This window comes from Lynx canadensis, chromosome C2 (genome assembly GCF_007474595.2).
Source record: "Lynx canadensis isolate LIC74 chromosome C2, mLynCan4.pri.v2, whole genome shotgun sequence".
Taxonomy (NCBI): Eukaryota; Metazoa; Chordata; class Mammalia; order Carnivora; family Felidae; genus Lynx; species Lynx canadensis.
Genome location: NC_044311.2, coordinates 71,532,878 through 71,554,161, shown reverse-complemented (window position 1 = coordinate 71,554,161; position 21,284 = coordinate 71,532,878). Strand labels below are relative to the sequence as shown.

The 21,284-nt window shown below is 39.3% G+C and overlaps 1 protein-coding gene across 2 annotated transcripts in view; it reads left to right on the top strand.

Moving 5' to 3' along the window:
• Window positions 1-21,284, top strand: part of GNB4 (G protein subunit beta 4) — a 58,917-nt gene that overhangs the window by 18,125 nt on the left and 19,508 nt on the right. Inside the window, exons 2-4 of one of the 2 annotated variants that reach the window (XM_030330556.1) lie at window positions 9,106-9,203; window positions 18,990-19,028; window positions 19,732-19,838. In XM_030330556.1, coding sequence (XP_030186416.1) covers window positions 9,147-9,203; window positions 18,990-19,028; window positions 19,732-19,838 — 203 coding nt within the window. In that variant the 5' untranslated portion in view covers window positions 9,106-9,146. Of the gene's footprint in view, window positions 1-9,105; window positions 9,204-18,989; window positions 19,029-19,731; window positions 19,839-21,284 lie in introns of those variants that run through there. The other variant, XM_030330557.1, reaches the window with a different exon arrangement.

Genomic DNA, 21,284 nt, shown 5'->3' with positions numbered 1-21,284 from the left:
ATCTATATTGTATACAACTGTAGTTCATTGTTTTCATTGCAATAGAATTCAACATGAAAACACTATAATTATCCATTCTCCTGTTGGTTGGCATTAGTGTTTTAGTTTATTGCTATTACAAGTAGTACTGTATGAACCCAACTCTTGAGCAACATGAGCACATGTACTTGAGTTTCTTTTAGGGCTTCTATACCCAGAAATGGAATTAAATCTTTTTTTCTTTTTCCTTTAAGTAAACTCCATACCCAGTGTGGGGCTCGAACTCACCACTCCAGATCAGGAGTGGCATATTCTACCAACTGAGCTAGCCAGGTGCCCTCAGAAATGGAATGGTCAGATTGAAAGATAGACATCACCTTTGCTAGATATTGGCCAGATTGCTTCCCTAGAGTTTTCCCACCTGAATGGAGTTAGCATTTTCCCCCAACCTTGCCAATTCTGGGTTGAGATAAAATTTTATCAATCTGATAGATATGAAATAGTTTTTTATATGCATTGCCCTGATTACTGAGGTTGAATATCTTTTCATTTGTATATTGGCTTCCACAGTTTTTCCTATTGTGATTTGCTGATTCGTATCTTTGTACATTTTTCAATTGGATCATTGATCTTTTTTTCTTAGTTTGGAGAATTGCCTTTAAACTCTAGATGCTAATACTTTATCTTAATTTTAGCTTCTAATTATCTTTTCCCTATCTGTGGCTTGGTTCCCCCTCTCCTCCTGCCCCCCTCCTCCATAGAAGAGAAACTCTTCTCATCATGAATACACTGTCCTTACACAACAGAAGATGCTAACCCTTCTAGCTGACCTTTTCTCCTCTTCTTAGCCTTCTTGTATGCATGGATCATTGTAAGAATTATTGTGTAAAGTTGTGTTGTGGGTAGTGGTGGTGTGCCACAGACCGTTGGGCTATTCAGTAAGCCTTGAGGTTGATTCTGCTCTCATATGTTAGAAGCTTTAAAAAACAGCATAGAGGCGCCTGGGTGGCTTAGTCGGTTACGCGTCAGACTTTGGCTCACGTCGTGATCTCACGGTTCAGTTCGTGAGTCTGAGCCCCACATCGGGCTCTGGCTCCGTGGTGACACTGCGGAGTCTGTCTGTCTCTCTCTCTCCACCTCTCCCCTACTCTATCTCCAAAAAGAAAATGTAGCATAATTGTCTCTGCCTTCAGCTTTGGGGCCGTTCACTACATCTGAGTCCTCAGAAGTCCTACTCGGTTTTCTGTTAGGCACATGACCAGCGTAGATGAAAACCTTAATTTCTGTCTATAATCACTTCCATTTTTTGGTCATTAATTCATGTAAGGTCTGATCAGTGAAAGAGTATGTTTTGGTTTACTTCTCAGGTTGGATTCTTGATTATTTTAAACTTTAAGGAAGATTTGGAGTTAGTTTATGTGGCAGTTGGCCTGGCCATCCCAATGGAGAATTTCTTTTTAAAAAAATTTTTTTTTTCAACGTTTATTTATTTTTGGGACAGAGAGAGGCAGAGCATGAACGGGGGAGGGGCAGAGAGAGAGGGAGACACAGAATCGGAAACAGGCTCCAGGCTCTGAGCCATCAGCCCAGAGCCTGACGCGGGGCTCGAACTCCCGGACCGCGAGATCGTGACCTGGCTGAAGTCGGACGCTTAACCGACTGCGCCACCCAGGCGCCCCCCCAATGGAGAATTTCTTTAGTGGTGTGTGGCTGTTTTATTTTACTGGTTTTCTTTCCTCTGCCATTACTTTTCATATCCCCTTCCCCCAACCCCCAGGTTGAATTCACAATTAAAAAAAAATACTTGCCATTTCCTTGATTTGTTATTAACTGTGGCTGTAAAGTAACTGCAGGAGGGCCAGCAAGTGGTTGGATGACTGTTGTTATAGTCAAATATGTGCCCTTGAAGACTTACTTGGCTTTAGTAAGGGAGCTACTTACTAAATTGTACCTGATGCAACAGTATTGTTCTCAAGAATTCAGAACTTTTATAGCCATAATCAATACACAGACCGACCACTTAGGTTGTCCTTTAGCCTTTCAAAACATAATGCAGTAGGATTTGGGGGTGTCTTATTGATTCATTTTTAACCCCAGTCAGCCTCTAGGCTTGTATGGAAGTAGTTTATAATCTAGTTTATGCTAGATCTTCTCTTTATTGGTATTCTCAGGAATCCAGCAATTGTCATGTGAGAAGAAAAGATCAACAGAAAGCTTGTGTAATCAAAATAATCCTTTCTCCTTAGTGACAGAACTAATAAGTTGGCTTTAAAGAGTGAAAAATTATGGGGCACCTGGGTGGCTCAGTGGTTAGGCGTCCCACTTCGGCTCAGGTGGTGGGTTCAACCCTGCATCGGGCTCAGTGCTGACAGCTCCGAGCCTGGAGCCTGCTTCCGATTCGGTCTCTCCCTTTCTCTCTGCCCCTCCCCCGCTCGCACTGTCTCTGTCTCTCTCAAAAATAAATAAAAATGTTAAAAAAATAAAGAGTGAAAAATTAGTTCCTCCTTTTAGCAGCAGATGTGGAAGAGGGGGGAAGGCAGCTTGAACATTTCTTTTTAGGCATCCAGAAAAAATTTATGGTCTTCTCTGTAGGGGAGGAAGAATAATTTTCCCTTTACCCTTCTGCGTTCTTGACCGAGACCCCCTGCAGTAAAAGATAAATGAGAAAAACAAGTTTGTGAACACGTATTTCTCTGGTATACGAGGGAGATTCCCAGGGAAAAACTCCCTTAGCCCAAGGCACCAGCTTAAATACCATCTTCAGCTAACGACCAAAGAAAGTGTACCAAGAGTACTGGTGGGAGTGGATGGGGAGGGGCCGAATCCTGGAGGTTATCAGGAAAAGCAAGGGTAAACAAGGGTAAGATTTGTTGTGCAGATTTAAGCTGGTGTGTTCTCTGTTGGTTAAGATTTTCTGGTGATAGAGTCCTCTTTTTCTTCCTAGTAGGAGAGGGAGACACCCTTACAAATGGAAATTTTCTTTATAAATGTACATTTCCATTTCAGAGGGGTGACTTCTCTTTTGTTTTCAGTTTCTCCTTAGTTTGCTGTTTCTGAGAATAATCCTATGCCACATCCTTAAGCCATATTTGGGGTGGCATATTCTGCTAGCTTTCATTTGGTACAAACATCACAAGGACTCTGATTTTGCCTCTTAGAAACCTTTCCAACACAGTCCCTTGCCTTATAACTGCCCCTGCCTTTTCCATGATGACTGCTTAATCTTACCTGAAGTTGGCTGGGCATGAGTGAGGCTGGAGAATTTATATTTCCTGTGAAGAAATGGGGTTATGTATAGGCAGCTGTCTTTGAGAGTTCATAATGAAGGACAGGAAGAGGAGTATGAGTGATAGTGAAATGTCAATCAAGGTGTTTGGTCTTTCTCTCCTCCCCCCCTCCCTTTTTTTAAGGGAGAGACTTGGGCATGTTTAACCCTGATAGAAAGGATCCAATTGAAAGTGAAAGGTTACCCACAGGTGGTGGTTTGCTAGGTAAAAGTGAGGAATTACAACTTTACAATAAACTAAGCTGTTAACACCTAAATATACTGACTAATCTTAGCTTTCATTAAGTTCATTCTGATATAATATGAAGTCTGCAGTGTTACCTGGAAGTATTCCTGCCAGACACATTGAACTTGAGTATCATCTAGCATGTAGCTCTAACTTCCAGTCGATTGGCAGGATAGAGGATAGAGAAACAAGTTCAACAATAACGTAAGGAAGTAAACAGAATGTGAGTCACTGTATAGGACAGTGGCTCATTCTCTCCAGTAAGTCAGTATTCTAGGGGAAAAAAAGAAAGCAGGTGGTGGATACTTTTAGATGGGAGAGACTTGAGACGTAGCCAAATGTACTACATAGTCCTTAGTTGGATCCTATTTTGAATAAATCAGATGCAAGATAGTGGTGGAATAATCGGGGAGATTTGAAAATGGACTAGGTATTAGCTCCTAATTAATTACTATTAATTTTGGTAGATTGATTAGTTATTATGGTTAAATAGAAAAATGTCCTAATATTTTTGGAGATATATGCTGATGTATTTCAGAGTGAAACGTCTTGATGTTTGTAACACTTCAGCAAAAATAAGGTAAAGTAAATACAACAATATTAGCAACTTGTAAATCACGTGGTGGGTATTATGGGTGTCCATTATAACTAATATCTTTACCTTTTTCTGTGTTTGAAAATCATCCTAAAAGACTAAAACAACAGAGGAAAAATGAGAGCATGAATATTCTAGAAGAGATCATCAGAAGTGTAACATTACTGAAAAGATGATAGATAGGATTTAAATCATAGGTGGAAGAATTGGACCAAATGACCGAAAAGTCAGTTGCTCTGTCTTAATAGAGGGGAAAGAGAATGTGATGAGTCAGTTATGTTTGTGTGGTTTTATATATTTAGTAGTAGAAAATTGAAAGAGTTCGTGTCTGATGGCTTCTGCTTTCTCTGTGATGTAGAAGGCAGTCATCTGCAAGAGGGGGTATGAAAGGTCAAAAGCTTAAAGAGTTCAAAGGAACTGAAATAGTTGATAGTAAGAGTGGAAGTGATAAAAAGCTGCATAGGCTGTTGGGTGGTTTTGAGGGCCCATTTGAGATGGGTAAAATGAATTTGTAGTGTCACTAATATGCCCTGTTTGACTTTTTCGATCAATGTTTGGTCACTTCAGTACTGGCTGAAAGAAAGTAGGTAGTTGGGTTTATGAAGGTTGTGATTTTTGTCTGTTGAGTATGACAGAATAAAAGGGTGGGGAAACTAGGGTGCTGGCAAGATTGTTGATCAAGTGCTGGATCTGGAACCTAATCTGTATAAGGAGGAAAATGCAGTTTGCAAGTAGCAGATGAATAAGCTCTGGGGGTCTAATGCACAGCCTAGTGACTACAGTCAACTGCACTGTGTCATATACTTCAAAGTTGCTAAGAGTCTCGATCTCACATGTTGTCTTTACAAAGAAAAGATGGTAATTGTGTGATAGGATAGTTAACTCCTTGGTAATCATATTGCAATGTAGAAATCACATTCTTTAAAACTTCTACAGTAACTACATAATATTATATGTCAATATATCTCAAGAGGTACCACAAACTCACTGTGTTTCACACTGGACTCCTTATCTCTCTTATGAACTTCTCCTTCGAGGAGTCAAGGACTTGAAAGTGTCTGGGATTTTAAGTACTTGCAGGACGGTCAGTTAGCCTATTCCTGTTTCATGGATGCTAGCTGACCATAGAGACTCCTTGGTCAGAGACCAAGGACCACCTTACTCACAGCACAGCAAGTAGCATATCCTGGTGTTGGTTTGTGTTAATTTCCCCATGCTCTTCAGTTTCTATGAGGTTAACACAGGTGGGGGTAGATGGATGCCACACATACAGTGGGGTTTGTGTCACAGCCCAGAAACACTGAGCTTGCGGAATTGATTGATTTTACAGTTAGGTGGAAGCAAGCCTGCTGTGTCTTGGGGTTGAGGAGACATTGTGTCATCCCTCAAGGTTGCTCGCCCCGAATACATCCCTGAGAAATGGCCCAATTGAAAGTGACTAGGGCCTTACATTTTGGCTCACCCAGGAGAAATGTGTAGGGACGTCCAGGGACCATGGCCTCTCCCAAAAGTAACCCATCCACAGAGTGGTGGTGATGAGGGAACTGCTTTTTGTCATTCCTGTTCATGGTACCTCCATCCTTTTGGACACCCAGGCTAGAAAATCTCATTCATTTGGTACATACCATAGTCTGTTCTGAGTAGCCCTTGCCACATGCTACTAGCCTTGTTACCTGAAACTGGATTTGCCTCTTGATGAATGTTGAGCCAAAACACACAACCGAAGAACAGGAAAAGGAAGGGTTTTACTTGTCATAAGTAAAGGAGAATACCTTTGTTTGTTTCTTCCCCAAAGCAGTGTCTCCCTGACTGACAAAATTGAGGACATTTTAAGCTGAGGGTGAGTACATATTCATGAAGGGGTTTAGGCAGTGGGAAATACAGCATGGAGTTGGGGCAAATGTCATCTTAAGGTAACTAGGTCCAGGTCAAAGTCACAAGGAACGGTAGTGCTGACCTCTGCTTCTATCAGTTCTCTGGCTCCAGTTGGACTGATATCTGAGTGCTCAAAGGGGTGTAGATCTTGCAAAGTTAACTCTAGAATGTGGGTCGGGTCACCTGGCCTGATAGTGGCTGTTCTCACATTCTTTCCTGAGATGTCTGGGGGCCTCAAATGACTTTTTAAGAAAGCTATGTCTGTTGGTCTTTTTCTGGGGACCTCTAACTCTTTGTGTTTACAGTTGGAGATAAGCTCTTCTGTAAAGGGTCATTTGTGTGTGGGTGGCTTTGGGTGGAAAGGCAGTAGTGAGTGGGTAAAAAGTGGCTTTGAATACCCTGTAACTAATGAGATCTGTTAGAGCTCCTTGGTACTCCTTTTGAGTACATTAGCGACTCAGTAAGCAAGATTTACACCAATTTTACTTGCTTAGGAGTTTCTGGAACTCAGGAAATGAAGAAGCATCAGAACCAGAGTTTTTAGGATTTGGGGGCCAGGGATATCTTCGGTATGATCCAGCACGGGCAGTTAAGGTTGTGAATTTAAAGAACCTGTGAATGCTACTTACCTTCAGTTAGGCAGAATGATATTCCAGATTGGCTGTAATCCAGTCAGTCTGGTAGTCTCTGAGGAACATACTAAATTATTAAACAGTAGGACTTTGTCATGAAATGGTTAAGACTTACAAAGAAAGTTACCCAAATTTGCTGAAAATTTAGATAATGGAGAAGTATATTACAAAAGTAAATTGGCAATGGAATATTAGAAGGATGTCAGCTCTTCTCAAATGTATTTACAGTTTAATGCCATTCCAGTCAATCCCAATAGATTACTTTGTTAGTTTGACAAAATAAACTTAAAATTAACCCTGAAAAATAAACAGATATACTACAGTTGAAGTGAATGAAGGGTAGACACCAGAAACAAATTTTCTCCTATGGGAATCAGAGTCTCTCTTATGGGAGTTTGGGGTTGGGATAGTCTTTTGGGGCTCTAATTTTGACCTGAGGAAACACAAACTGAATCTTGCACTTGGAGAAGCAGAAAAAAGATATTTTGTAGAAAGAAGAAAAACAAAAATATGAAGAGAAAAACAGGACAGGTAGAGAAAGAATACTATCAGTTTTCAGCTTTTAGTTTTGTGCTGAGGTAGTAATATTCTTGCCTTGTGGTTCTGTGATTCATCCTAAATACTTAGCTTAATAAATAAAGGAAGATTTTTTCTATTTCAAGTTAATTTACTGGAGGAGTGTCTTGCGTGCTAGGGATGTAGAGAAAAAATAAAGCGAACAAGGTTCCTGCCTCAAAGGAGCTTTCATTCTACCATGAGGAAATGGACGACAAATAAGCAAATACATGCTGGGTGGCAGCGTTAAGTGATGTTAGAGGATAAGGCGCGTACATATGTGCTGTCAGTAAAGATCCCTCTGAGGGGGTAACGTTTGAACAAAAATCCAAGAGCAAGCAATGAAAATACCAGGAATAAGAACATTTCAGACCCAGGAAAGAGCAAATATAAAGACACTGAGGCTGGGGCCCCTGGGTGGCTCAGTTGGTTAAGTGTCCGACATTGGCTCAGATCATGGTCTCATGGTTCATGAGTTGGAGCCCCACATCAGGCTCTTTCCTTACAGTGCAGAGCCTGCTTTGGATACTCTGTCTCCCTCTCTCTCTGCCCTCCACCCCCCTACCTCAAAAACAAACTTAAAAAACAAAAAGCCAAAAACACTGAGGCCAGATCCTAGTTAGTGTGTTCAAAGGACGTCAAGAAGTCTTCAGAGTGGCTGGAGCAGAGTGAGGGGATGGTGTGATTGATAAGGTCAGAGAGATGTGTGTGAGAGGTTGTGTAGAGCTTTGTAGGGTAAGGTAGAGAGTTAGGTTTTCCTCAGAATGGGAATGGAAAACCATTGTAAGACTTAAAGCAGAAGAGAGACTTGTGGTTTTTTTTTTTTTTTTTTAAGTTTATTTTGATTTTTTAAAAAGTTTGTTTTGAGAGAGAATGGGGGAGGGGCAGAGAGAGGAGGATCCCAGGCAGGCTCTGCACTCTCAGAGCCTGATGTGGGGCTTGAACTCACAAACCATGAGATTATAACCTGAGCCGAAGTTGGATGCTTAACCTGCTGAGCCACCCAGGCACCCCGGGAGACTTGTGTTTTAAAGGATCACTTGGGGGGCACCTGGGTGGCCCAGTCAGTTAAGCGTCTGACTTCGGCTCAGGTCATGATCTCATGGTTCATGAGTTCGAGCCTCTCATCTGGCTCTGTGCTGACAGCTCGGAGCCTGGAGCCTGCTTTGGATTCTGTGTCTCCTATCTCTGCCCCTCCCCCACTTGTGCTCTGTCTCTCAAAAATAAATAAATGTAAAAAAAAAAAAAAGGATCACTTGGTTGCTGTATTTAGAATAGACTGGGAAGTGGTCATCCACAGTAGAAAGGAGACCAAGTTAGATGGTGGTGGCTTAGACTGAGGTAGTCAAAGTGGAGGTAATCAGAGTTGGTCAGATCCTAAATATTCTTTTCTGAAGGAAGAACTGGCATGCTTTGCTGATGGATTACATATAGGGTGTGAAAGAAACAGAAGTTAAGGATGGCTCCCAGGTTTTTGGCTGAAACAGTTGGAAGGACTGAACTTTCATTTACGGAGACAGGGAAGACCTGGGGGTAGAGTGGGGTTCAGCTTTGAAGTATGAACTTTGAGGTGCTGATTAGACATGTATGTGGGGATAACTATTGGTGCCCTCTGACGTATTGTAAAGTACTTCTTACTGATCTGTATTCTAGTACTAATGATCTGTAATTTAGTCTTTTTATTTTTATGATTACCTTTTTTTTTTTTTAAGTTATTTATTTTGGGAGAGAGTGTGCATGCTCTAGCAGGGGAGGGGCAGAGAGAAAGGGGGAGAGAGAATCCCAAGAGGCTCTGTGCTAACAGTTCTATCCCAGGAACCCCTGAGATCATGACCTGAGCTGAAATCAAGAGTCTGAGCTTAACCAGCTGAGCCACCCAGGCACCCCTGAAAGTAGATTAATATGTAAATGGACAACTAAATCAGTCTCTGTCACTGTTTTTGTTTTGTTTTGACAGTTGCTTTCACTTCTTAATTTCTGAGGTAAACAAGTTAAAGGATGAGTGAACTGGAACAGTTGAGGCAGGAAGCTGAACAACTTCGGAATCAGATCCAGGTAAGAACAAAGTTTCTCATTTTGAAATTTTAACACTTTTATTCAGTACCAGCAATGAATAAAATTTGTTCATTATTTCATCAGTCTACATATATTAAATGTATAAGGCTTGAAATGGTCAATTTGTTTTTATCCTACCTCTGAAGTATTCTATAAAAATTATTCCTGAAAAATATCTCTGTGGACCTATGGCCTCTGTGTCCCTAAGAAGTTAATATTATATATGGAATTCCTGCTGAAAGGCAAACATCATTCTCTTCTTAGTTACATACCTGGAATTGTAGTTTAATTTTTGATGCAATACGATGAGGCAGGTATTATCACATTGCAATTGTAATACACTAGAAAAATAGGAAACTCTAAAACATTACAGAAAAACATTAAAAATTATTAGTGGCATAATAAAGACGTGTCTGTCATCTTTCACTCTTGGAAATCAACTCAAAACAGCAAAGATCTTAATAAAGTTCCATCTTAAAACAAAATTAAAAGACACTTAGGATTTCACACCAAGAGTCAAACGGAGTGATGCATCAGGGTGTGAGAAGCCTCCAGAGAAAGGGTTTCTGCAAAGTGGGGAGCACTCCTCAGCAACAATACCAGTAATCCTCTTGGGAACAGTGGAAACAGATGTTTCCTGGACAGAGGAGTATCAAGGAGCAGAGATAAACGATGGCGTGTCTATATTCCTTCTTGTTTAGGAAGCCTCTTAGTGAGCAGGGTGGAGGAAAGAGACTGAGCTGTAGCCTGGCGCTGCCTACTTTTTGCAGGGAAAGCAAAGGCTGAAACAGATACAAATGAAGAACTTCAGCGCGAAGTGAGGAGAATCCCTAATAACTTGGAACACTGCTGACTGCTCCCCTCTACCCTGCTGCCCCTGCTCTGAACCTTTTGCGATGGCTGTTTCAGAAGAAGTCTTCTGGTTTGAAAGTGAAGAGTAAGAAGAAAGGAACAGGCACAGGATCTATAGAAGGATATTAACAAGAGAAGAGAGGAAAGGAGCAGGAAAAACAGGAGTGGCTGAAGAACATGCGCAAAGAAAACATTGTTTCTGATTGGATTGAAATTATAACCAAATGTTACTGCCAGGAATTCAAGGAAGTGAATTTGGATGTGAATAAGAACTCTGAGTTTGATAGTGTAGATGTTTGAATAAAGCTGTCCAAACAAAGAAGGGATGTATTTTGCCTGTGATGATGAACGAAGGCTTCATAGAATAATCTGTAAATTAGATGATGTGGCCAACACCAGAATGAATTCTCAGTGATCTCTACTTGGTATCACTTGCTCCACATGCTGAACAGGACTGACTCCTTGGCTAAGCACATAGTCACATGACCAACTATGTCATTTAAAAAATTCTATTCTCTGTATATGAACTTGGCTTTTTTTTTTTTTTAATTTTTATTAAATGTAAGGGAGATCATATGGTATTTGTTTTTTGTCTGACTTGTTTCACTTAGCATAATGCCGACAGGGTCTACTCATGTTGTTGGAAATGGCAAGATCGATCTCTCTCTCTCTCTCTCTCTCTCTCTCAAGTAAGCTTCAGTCCCAGTGCAGAGCCCAACACAGGGCTTGAACTCCTGACCCTGAGACCAAGAGTCGGATGCTTCACTGATTGAGCGCCCCAGGCGCCCAAGATTTTTTTTTTTATGGCTGAATACTATTCCTGTGCATATGTACATACATTTTCTTTATTTACTCTTTTATTGATGGACACTTAGGTTGTTTCCATGTCCTAGCTATGTAAATAGTGCTGCAATGAACATGGGTGTGCATATATCTTTTTGAGTTAGTATTTTTGTTCTGATAAATACCAGAAGTTGAATTGCTGGATCATATGGTAATTTTATTTTTAATTTTGTTGAGGAACCTCCCTATTGTTTTCCATAGTGGCTGCACCAATTCACATTCCCATCAGCTGTGCACAAGGGTTCCCTTTTCTCCATATCCTTGCCAACGCTTGTTATTTCTTGTCTTTTTGATACTTGCCATTCTAACAGGTGTGAAGTAATATTTCATGGGGGTTTTGATTTGCATTTCCATGATGATTAGTTATGTTGAGCACCTTTTTGTGTGTCTTTTGGCCATCTTGTATGTCTTCTCTGGAAAAATGTCTATCCAGGTCAGCTGCCCTTTTTTTTTTTTTTTTAAGATCATTTATTGTCAAGTTGGCTAACATCCGTGTATAGTATACAGTGTGCTCTTGGCTTCCGGGAGTAGATTCCCATGATTCATCGCTTACATACAATACCCAGTGCTCGTCCCAACAAGTGCCTTCCTCAATGTCCATAACCCATTTTCCCCTCTTCTCTGTTCATCCCCCATTACCTTCAGTTTGTTCTCTGTGTTTAAGAGTCTCTTATAGTTTGCCTCCCTCGCTGTTTGAAGCTATTTTTTCCCCTTCCCATTCCCCATGGTCTTCTGTTAAGTTTCTCAAATTCCACATATGAGTGAAAACATATAATATTTGTATTTCTCTTATTTTACTTAGCATAATACCCTCCAGTTCCATCCACGTTGTAGTGAATCTCTGCCCATTTTTTGATGAGATTGTGTTTTTCTGGTGTTGAGTTATATCAATTCTTTATATAGTTTAGACATTAACTCCTTATGGGACAGATCATTTGCAAATATCTTTTCTTATTTAGTAGGTTGCCTTACTGTTTTGTTGATGGTTTCTTTTACTGTGCAAAAGCTTTTTATTTTAGTGTAGTTACAATAGTTTATTTTGCTTTTGTTTCCCTTGCCTGAGGAGACCTATTCAAAAATATGTTGCTAAGGTTTTTTGTTGTTTGAGAGAGAGAGAGAGAGAGAGCGCGAGCGAGCACGAGGCGGGGAGGGGAAGAGACCGGGAGACACAGAATCTGAAGCAGGCCCCAGGCTCTGAGCTGTCAGCACACAGCCAAACATGGGGCTCAGATTCCCCACAAGACCATCACCTGAGCCAAAGTTGAGTGCTTAACCAACTGAACCACCCAGGCACCCCTGGTTATTCTTTTGTTTTGTTTTGTTTTTTAAGGTGTTTTATGTTTTATGGTTTCAGGTCTCACGTTTAGGTCTTTACTCCATTTTGAGTTTATTTTTGTTTGTGGTGTAAAGTGGTCCAGTTTCATTCTTTTGCATGTAAATGTCCAGTTTTCCTAACTCCATTTATTTAAGGACTGTCACCCCCCCCCCCCCATTGCATCCTTTGTCATAGACTAATTGGCCGTATAAACATACATTTATATCAGGGCTCTGTCCTGTTCTGTTGATCTGTGTGTCTATTGTTGTGTCAGTACCATACTGTTTTGATTACTGTGGCTTAGTAGTATGGTTTGAAATCTGGAATTGTGATACCTCCAGCTTTGTTCTTTCTCAGATTGGCTATTCAGCTTTGGCTATTCAGGGTCTTTTGTGGTTCCATATGGATTTTAGGATAATTTGTTGTGGTTCTGTGAAAAATGCTATTAGTGTTTGCCTGGGGATTGCATTGAATCTGTAGATCGCTTTGGGTAGTATGGACATTTTAACAGTATTCTTTCAATCCATGGGCATGGTATATTTTTCCATTTTTTTAAATTGGATTGTTTTGCTTTTGAGTTGTCCAAGTTCTTTGTTTTGGATCTTAACCCCTTATCAGATACAGGATTTACAAATATTCTCTCCCTTCCAGTAGGTTGCTTTTTCATTTTATTGATGATTTCCTTTGCTGTGCAGAAGCTTTTTGGTTTGATATAGACCCACTTGTTTATTTTTGCTTTTGTTGTCATTGCTTTGGGTGTCCAATCCAAAAAATCATCACCAAGACAGATGTCAAGGAGCTTACCACCTATGTTTCCTTCTAGGGCTTTTATGGTTTCAGGTATTCAAGGGTTTAATCTGTCTTGAATTTATTTTTGTGTATGGTGTAAGATAGTGGTACAGTTTCATTCTTCTGCTTGGGGCTCTCCAGTTTTTCCAACACTATTGAAGAGACCATCTTTCCCCTGTTGTCATAAATTGACCACATATGCATGGGTATATTCCTGGTTTCTCTGTTCTATTGATCCATATGTTCATTTTTATGCCAGTACAATACTGTTTGGTTACTGTGGCTTTGTAATGTAATTTGAAATCAGAGAGCATGATGCCTCCAGTTTTGTTCTTTTGTCTCAAATTTTCTTTGAAACCACAAAAGACCCTAAATAGCCATACAGATTTTAGGATTATTTGTATTTTTGTGGAAAATGTATTTTGTGGAATTTTGATAGGGATTGCATTGCATCTATAGCTTGTTTTCAGTAGTATGGGCATTTTAACAATATTCCTTCAATCCACTAGAATAGAATGGCTTTCCATTGATTTGTGTCTTTAGTTTCTTTCATTTTTTTCTATTTTCAATACACAGGTCTTTCACCTCCTTGGTTAAATTTATCCCTAGGTATTTTATTCCTTTTGATGCAGTTGTAACTGGGATTGTTCCCTTGATATCTTTCTGACAGTTAATTATATGTGTATAGGAACACAATAGATTCTTGTATGTTTTGTATGTGTTGCAGCTTTACTGAATTTATTTCTAACGGTTTATTAGTGAAGTCTTTAGGGTTTCCTATATATAATATATCATCTGCAGATAGTGACAGCTTTATTTCTTCCTTTCCAATTTGGATGCCTTTATTTCCTTTTTCTTGCCTAATTGCTCCGGCAAGGATTTCCAGTAACATTAAAGTGGGAAGTGTGGGGATCCTTGTCTTGTTCCTGATGTCAGAGGAAAAGCTTTCAGCTTTTCATTGTTGAGTATGATGTTATCAGCTTGTCCTTTATGACCTTTATTATGTTGAGGTACATTTCCTTTATACCCACCTTTGTTGAGGGTTTTTATCATAAATGGATACTGCATTTTGTCAAATGCCTTTTCTTCATCTACTGAGATGATCATACAGTTTTTATCTTTCATTTTGTTAATGTACTATGTCACATTGATTTGTGGATGTTGAGCCATCCTTGCATCCCTGATATAAGTCCGACTTGATTATGGTGTGTGATTGCTTTAATGTATTGTTGAATTTGGTTTGCTAATATTTTATTGAGGTTTTACATCTGTGTTCATCAGAGATAGTGACCTGTAATTTTCTTGTGGTGTCCTTGTCTGGAATGATCGGCCAGGCACACGGTCACATGTTGATCTCACTTAATCCTCATAGCAACCCTGTGAGGTAGATGGTGTTGCTTTGTTTTACAGCTGAGGAAAATGATCCTCAGTGAGATTAAATAATTTGCCAAGGTAACACAACTGCTCGTCCAGATTTTTTGAAGTCCAGATTCAGGATTCAGTTCAGGTATATTTTGGTGCCAGAGCCTGTGCCCCCAACACCACTGCTGCACTGCCTCCCAGCTCTGCAGTCTGTACCAACATCCTGCTCTACATCCTGTGTTGTAGCCATATATTTCTGGTGGCCAGTTTCTGAACGTGCATTGCTCTTTCCCAGTTTATCGCCCTTTTACAAGTTGTTTCCTTTGCCTAGAATTATGCTATCTTTGCTCCAGTTTTGCTCCTATGACTCCAGTTCATTGAGTCCCCATCATCTGAAAAGACTCACCAGAGTCCTCCAGTTGGATTTATTCTCCCATTTATTGGAAGGCCTCATGGCGTGGTTGAAAGTGCATGGGCTTCACATTTTAATTATTCTGTGGCCTTGAGCAAGTTTAACTTCTTTGATGCTTGGTAGCTTTGCTGTAAAGCAAAGGTTGGTGGAGACAATTAAATGGAATGACATGGAGGGGCGCCTGGGTGGCGCAGTCCGTTAAGCGTCCGACTTCAGCCAGGTCACGATCTCGCGGTCCGTGAGTTCGAGCCCTGCGTCAGGCTCTGGGCTGATGGCTCAGAGCCTGGAGCCTGTTTCCGATTCTGTGTCTCCCTCTCTCTCTGCCCCTCCCCCGTTCATGCTCTGTCTCTCTCTGTCCCCAAAATAAATAAAAACATTGAAAAAAAGAAAAAAAATTTTTTTAAAAAAATAAGTGGAATGACATGGAAAGAACTTACTAATAAGTGGGAAGGCCTTACTCCTGTAGCACTTTGGACTTGTGTTATAGGGCTGATCACAGCTGGCCTTGTTTTATATAGCTCCTTGTGCACATTTGCCTCTGCTACTTGTACTTGGTTGGAGAATTCTGTGCCTTAATCCCCTTCATATCTCACCAGCCTCCCAAACACAATTGCATGGGTGCAGGTGCTCACTGAATCATCTCCTGTGATTTCAAGTAACCACATGTATGTAAGGTGACAAAATCATGACATGTTATATTTAAAGACCTTCCCTCTTGTTTTCCCCCTCACTTCTAGAAATATTAGCTAACAGTATACTTAAGTATGGTATAAACACATGACACAATAGAAATGTATGCAATTTTATGCAATATGATTTATTTTAAATTAAAAACCGATTAAAAAACAGAAAAACAGATTTTTCCTTTGTTACTCGGAGTGGGAAATATATCGCTTTTCTCTTGTACAAAGATGTCTTGTATTACGGTAGACAATATGAATTTCAGCCTTTATTTGGAATAATTTTATATTCAGTTTTATAATGGATAAGTGTTCATAAGAGTAAGTTCTCTGAATGTGAATAGTCTTCGCGTGATTGGCAAGTAACTGTTATTTGTAGTATGCTTATATTCCAACATTTTGATTTTTACTGATTTGCACTATTTAGTAATTTTCATGTGCAGTTTAATTGTGCTGTTAATATTACAAGCCCTGTAGGAGGGCCAGGATTTTTGTTTTGTCTGCTGCTGTAACTGTGGTGCCCAGAATAGTACCTGACACAGTGTTCAATGGATTTTTTTTTTTTACTGAATGACTGAATTAAGAAAGACGACCTAAGCAAGGATTTTCATAAAGCTTAAAATCAGAGAACCCTGTTTTTAGAATATAGTCTTGGACTCTACCATTTTTGGAACATGGCTCAGGCCATCACTATCCTTTCTGGAAATTCTTTTCATTGTCGGAAAATGGACTAAATTATTCCTTGCCAAATGAAGTTTCTCAGCCCACAATTTGACTACGAATGAGAGAATCAAATCATGTGTTTGTGTAACTGCTTAAGAACATCCTTACATAGAGATATTCTAAGTGTTATAAATAGGTTGAAAGGGCAGCTAAAAGGATCCTGTGTTCCATCTGGTCTTTGCTGCAAGCAGAGGCAGGCATTTTCCCCTTGGCTGACTGGAACGAGTTGTCCATTTGGGGCATTTATTCAGCAAATACCATGTGCTGCCTCTTTGCACAGGAGTCGACTAAGCTCAGTAGGGAAAAGCAGTTGAAAGAGGATACTACCCTAATTTTTGAGAGGAAAAAACAGTTTCAAGTCTAGTAGGAAGAATTGTGCTTCTGATTTTCCCATGTATATGAATCCTCTAAATTTGTTGGGAAACTCCTTTGAAAACATTTTGTTGCTTAGTAAATGTTATTTTGTCATATTGATTCCTGTTTCACCATCTTCTTTTTGATAATTTCCTTCATATTTAAGGTCATTTTGAAATGCTATCATATAATGCTTAAGCATAAACATCTGCTTACATAGAAGGGCCTTGCTATTAATATAAAAATATAGATGTGACTCAGTATCAGCTGTCCTTATTAACATAAATTATTTTCTTGATGTATCCTATCTTCATATTGGAGCTAAATTATTTTATTCCTAATTGCAAGTATGCTGTATATAGATACTAAGCATTTTAAAGATGTGTTGTAGACATTAAAAAATACTTCTGAAATGACCTGGGTTATGCTATAAATATCCTTCCCATCACCTCAACTTCTAAATGCCAGAACAAACCAAAAGGGAACCCTGAACCTTTTTGCTGAAGCTTAGTAATAAATATAACTCAGGATACTCTGGGCTTATTAAACCAACCTAGTTCATTTTTACTCATGGGGATACAATTTAAAATCTTTTAATCATAAACCAAAAGTATATTTGCGCAATGGAATAGAATTGAGAGTCCTTAAATGAACCCATTTATCTAGGGCCGATTGATTTTCAACGAGGATAACAAGGCCATTTGAGAGAGAAAGAATAGTCTTTCCAACAGATGGTGCTGGAACAACTGGGTATCCACATGCAGAAGAATGAATTTGGACTCCTACCTCAAACCATTTACAAAAATTAACTGAAAATGGTACCTAAATATAAACGCTAAAAGTATAAAATTCTTAGAACTAAGCATAGCTGTTAATCTTTGTGACCTTGGATTAGGCAATAGTTTAAATTTTAATGTTTTTGTTATTTATTTTGAGACAGAAAGCGAGCGTGCATGAGTGGAGGAGGGCCAGAGAGGGAGACACAGAATCTGAAGCAGGCTCCAGGCTTTGAGCTGTCAGCACAGAGCCTGATGCAGGGCTTGAACTCACAAACCGTGAGGTCATGACCTGAGCCAAAGTCAGACGTTTAACCAACTGAGCCACCCAGGTGCCCCTGGCAGCAGTTGAATATGACACTGAAAGCCTAAGCAATGGAAGAAATCGATAAATCAGACTTCATCAAAATGAAAAACTTGTATGTAAGGACAGTAATGAAGAAAATGAAAAGACAGTCTACAGAATGTGAGAATAATTTATAGTATAGAATACTATATTCTGTAGAATAGTTGCAAATCCTATATCTGATAAAGGTCTAGTACCCAGAATGTATATAAAGAACTCCTACAACTCAACAATAACATAATTGTAAAATGGGCAAAGGGGGGACGCCTGGGTGGCTCAGTCGGTTAAACGTCTGACTTCGGCTCAGGTCATGATCTCGCGGTTTGTGGGTTTGAGCCCCGTGTCGGGCTCTGTGCTGACAGCTCGGAGCCTTGGAGCCTGCTTCATATTCTGTGTCTCCCTCTCTCTCTGCCCCTCCCCTGCTCACGCTCTGACTCTTTCAATAATAAATAAACGTTAAAAAAATTAAAAAAAAAATGGGCAAAGGATTTGAATAGACATTTCTCCAAAGATCTACAAATGGCCAATGAGCATATGTGCAGATGCTCACCATTACTAATCATTAGGGAAATGCAAATAAAAACTATAGTAAGATACTACTACTTCACAACCATGAAAATGTCTATAATAATAAAGAGAACAGTATTGGTGAGGATGTGAAGAAATTGGAAAGCTCCTAATACATTCCTGGTTGGAATGTAAAATGGTACAGCTGCTGTGATAAAAACAGTTTGACATTTGATTAAAAAATTAGAGTTAGCATATCACCTGCCATTCCTAGGTATATACCCAGAAGAATTGAAAACGTGTACACACAACTTGTATGTGAATGTCCACAGCATCGTTATTCATTAAAAACCAAAAAATGGAAACGTAAATGTCCATCAGTTAATGGATAAACAGTGGGATAAGTCCATACAGTGGAATATTACTCAGCCATAAAAAGAAATGGAGTACTGATGCACCACAATATGGAGGTACCCTGAAAACCTACATTAAGTGAAAGAAGCCAGACAAAAGGTCATATTCTAGGATTCCATTTATACGAAATGTCCAGAATAGGCAGTCCATAGAGATAGAAAGTAAACTAGTGATTATCAAGGGATGAGAGAATTGGGAAGCACGGGGTTTTTTTGTTTGTTTTAATGATAAATGTTCTGGAATTGATGGTGGCAGTTGCACAACATTGTGAATGTACTGACCACTGAATTTTAAGTAAAGATCATGTGGTACAGTAAAAGGTATATTTGTAAGTCTACATTTTCAATGAAAAATAGCATTTTAAATCCTATTCAGAGATTTCTATGTTTAAATGTATTATAATCATCTTTCAGGATGCCAGGAAAGCATGTAATGATGCAACACTTATTCAGGTAAAGTTATTTTTTTTCTTCATTTTAGTAATTCACATGAAATAGCTTAACACTGATACAAATGACATGTAGATGGTATTTGTGAGTATTTAATTGAAAAAAATGAGATCTCTATTTAAAAACACTTTGTAATTTGTCAGATGCTGTATATATGCTATTTAAAGCATACTTGTTAAAATAGAAGACTGTGGAAAAATAAATAGTATAAAAACATGTAGATTCATATGTATTTTTTAGGTTAGCTTCTGACTCGTTTTGATATGCCCTGATTAACTTTTTTTTTTTTTTTTTTTGACATAAACTCTTAGGAAGGTTTCATTAGCTTAACTAATACTGATAATTTTTATTAAGGAAATGTATGCTAAAGCTTGCTTTCCTATAGACAGTTAAAATTATACATGTTTCATTTGATCATTTGATTTTTATTTGTTGCTGTTTTTTTTACTAAAGTTGGGAGGTATGTCTCTTCTTTTTAACAGTTGATAGTCTGTAGTAGATATTCTCACTGGAAGGTGTGTCAATAGGATAATTTCAAATCATACTTTTTCTTCAATTTACTCATCCTATATCTATAATGACTCTGGAATTATTTAAACTACCTTCAGTTGCTATCAGTTTGTTTTATGTCTTATGCCTATTGTTTCTACCTTATTTTCTGAGCTACATCTAAGGTAGAGAATAACATTCTTGGTGCTTTCTAAAGATCACATCAAATATGGATTCCGTGGGTCGAATACAGATGCGAACGAGACGTACGCTGAGGGGTCACCTAGCTAAAATCTATGCGATGCATTGGGGATACGATTCAAGGTTTGTACCTGGCATCATCCAACTATTGGAATTATTTTCATTAAGATTCCTCATTTGCATTTTCTTTGTTTTAAAACAAGCAATATTATGAGGTGTTTATAGAAAATGCTTCAAATATGAACATTTGGCTTTTACTAAAAATCATTCATTGACACTTGAAATGTTTTGAAGCCTTTAATATGGAAAATAAGTTTACCTCTGAAAAATCTCCTTTATCAGATGATCCATGTAAAATGGTTAGGATTTCGTTGCTTTGCAGTGTATTATTATTACTGTTTTTCTTAATGTGCCAAAGGCAGCTTCACTGTATATTGATCTTAATTTCAGTTAATAGGCAATATTTGAATATTATTGCTATGTACAAGTTACTGTATATTGCTATAATTACTACCTAAAAATAACAAAAGATGGAATTACATAATACAAGTACACTCATACATCTTCTGTTTCCCTAACCCCAGTATGCAAGTGCATGTGTATGTGTGCACACATACATGGCTGCTGTCTGGTTTGCATTGGATGGTTGGTCATAGGCTTTCAGAATAACTACAATTGCAGATCAGCCTGCTGTCATAGTGGTTGACTTGTTTCTTTGATTTGATCAATCTCATTGGGAAAAGTCCCAACTAAAAAATTATTTTCTTAAGTTTACTTATTTTGAGAGAGCGTGCGTGAGCAGAGGAGGGGCAGAGAGAGAGGGAGAGAGCGAATCCCAAGCAGGCTCCATGCTGTTAGTGCGAGCCTGATGCAGAGGTGGATCTCACAAACCATGGGATCATGACCTGAGCTGAAATCAAGAGTTAGGCGCTTAGCTAACTGAGCCACCCAGGTGCCCCAAGAAATTATTTTTTAATAGAAGCTGCACATTTATGCTTTCCCAGGAGAAACTAAAAAGGTTGTGCCTACTTCAGGTGTCTTCCTGTTTCTTGGCATATCTCAGTGTAAATGGGATACTTGGGTACAGTATTATATTTATTATTATTTTTTTAATGTTTTTATTTTTTAGACAGAGAGCATGAGCAGGGGAGGGGCAGAGAGAGGGAGACACAGAATCCGAAGCAGGCTCCAGGATCTGAGCTGCCAGCACAGAGCCCGATGTGGGGCTCGAACCCACGGACTGTGAGATCATGACCCAAGCTGAAGTCAGACACCCAACTGACTGAGCCACCCAGGCGCCCCTGGGTACAGTATTATAGAAATGTGCCTCCTATGGGGTGACTGGATGACTCAGTTGGTTAAACAATCGCCTCTCAATTCCAGCCCAGGTCGTGATCTCAGAGTCGTGAGATCAAGCCACACATCAGGCTCTGGGCTCTGTGCTGAGTGTGGAGCCTGCTTAAGATTCTGTGTCTCTGTCACTCTGTGTCTCTGTCACTCTGTCACTCTCTCTATAAAAAAAAAAGTGCCTCCTAGGAGGGGGAAAAATAAATAATGGACAGGTGGCAG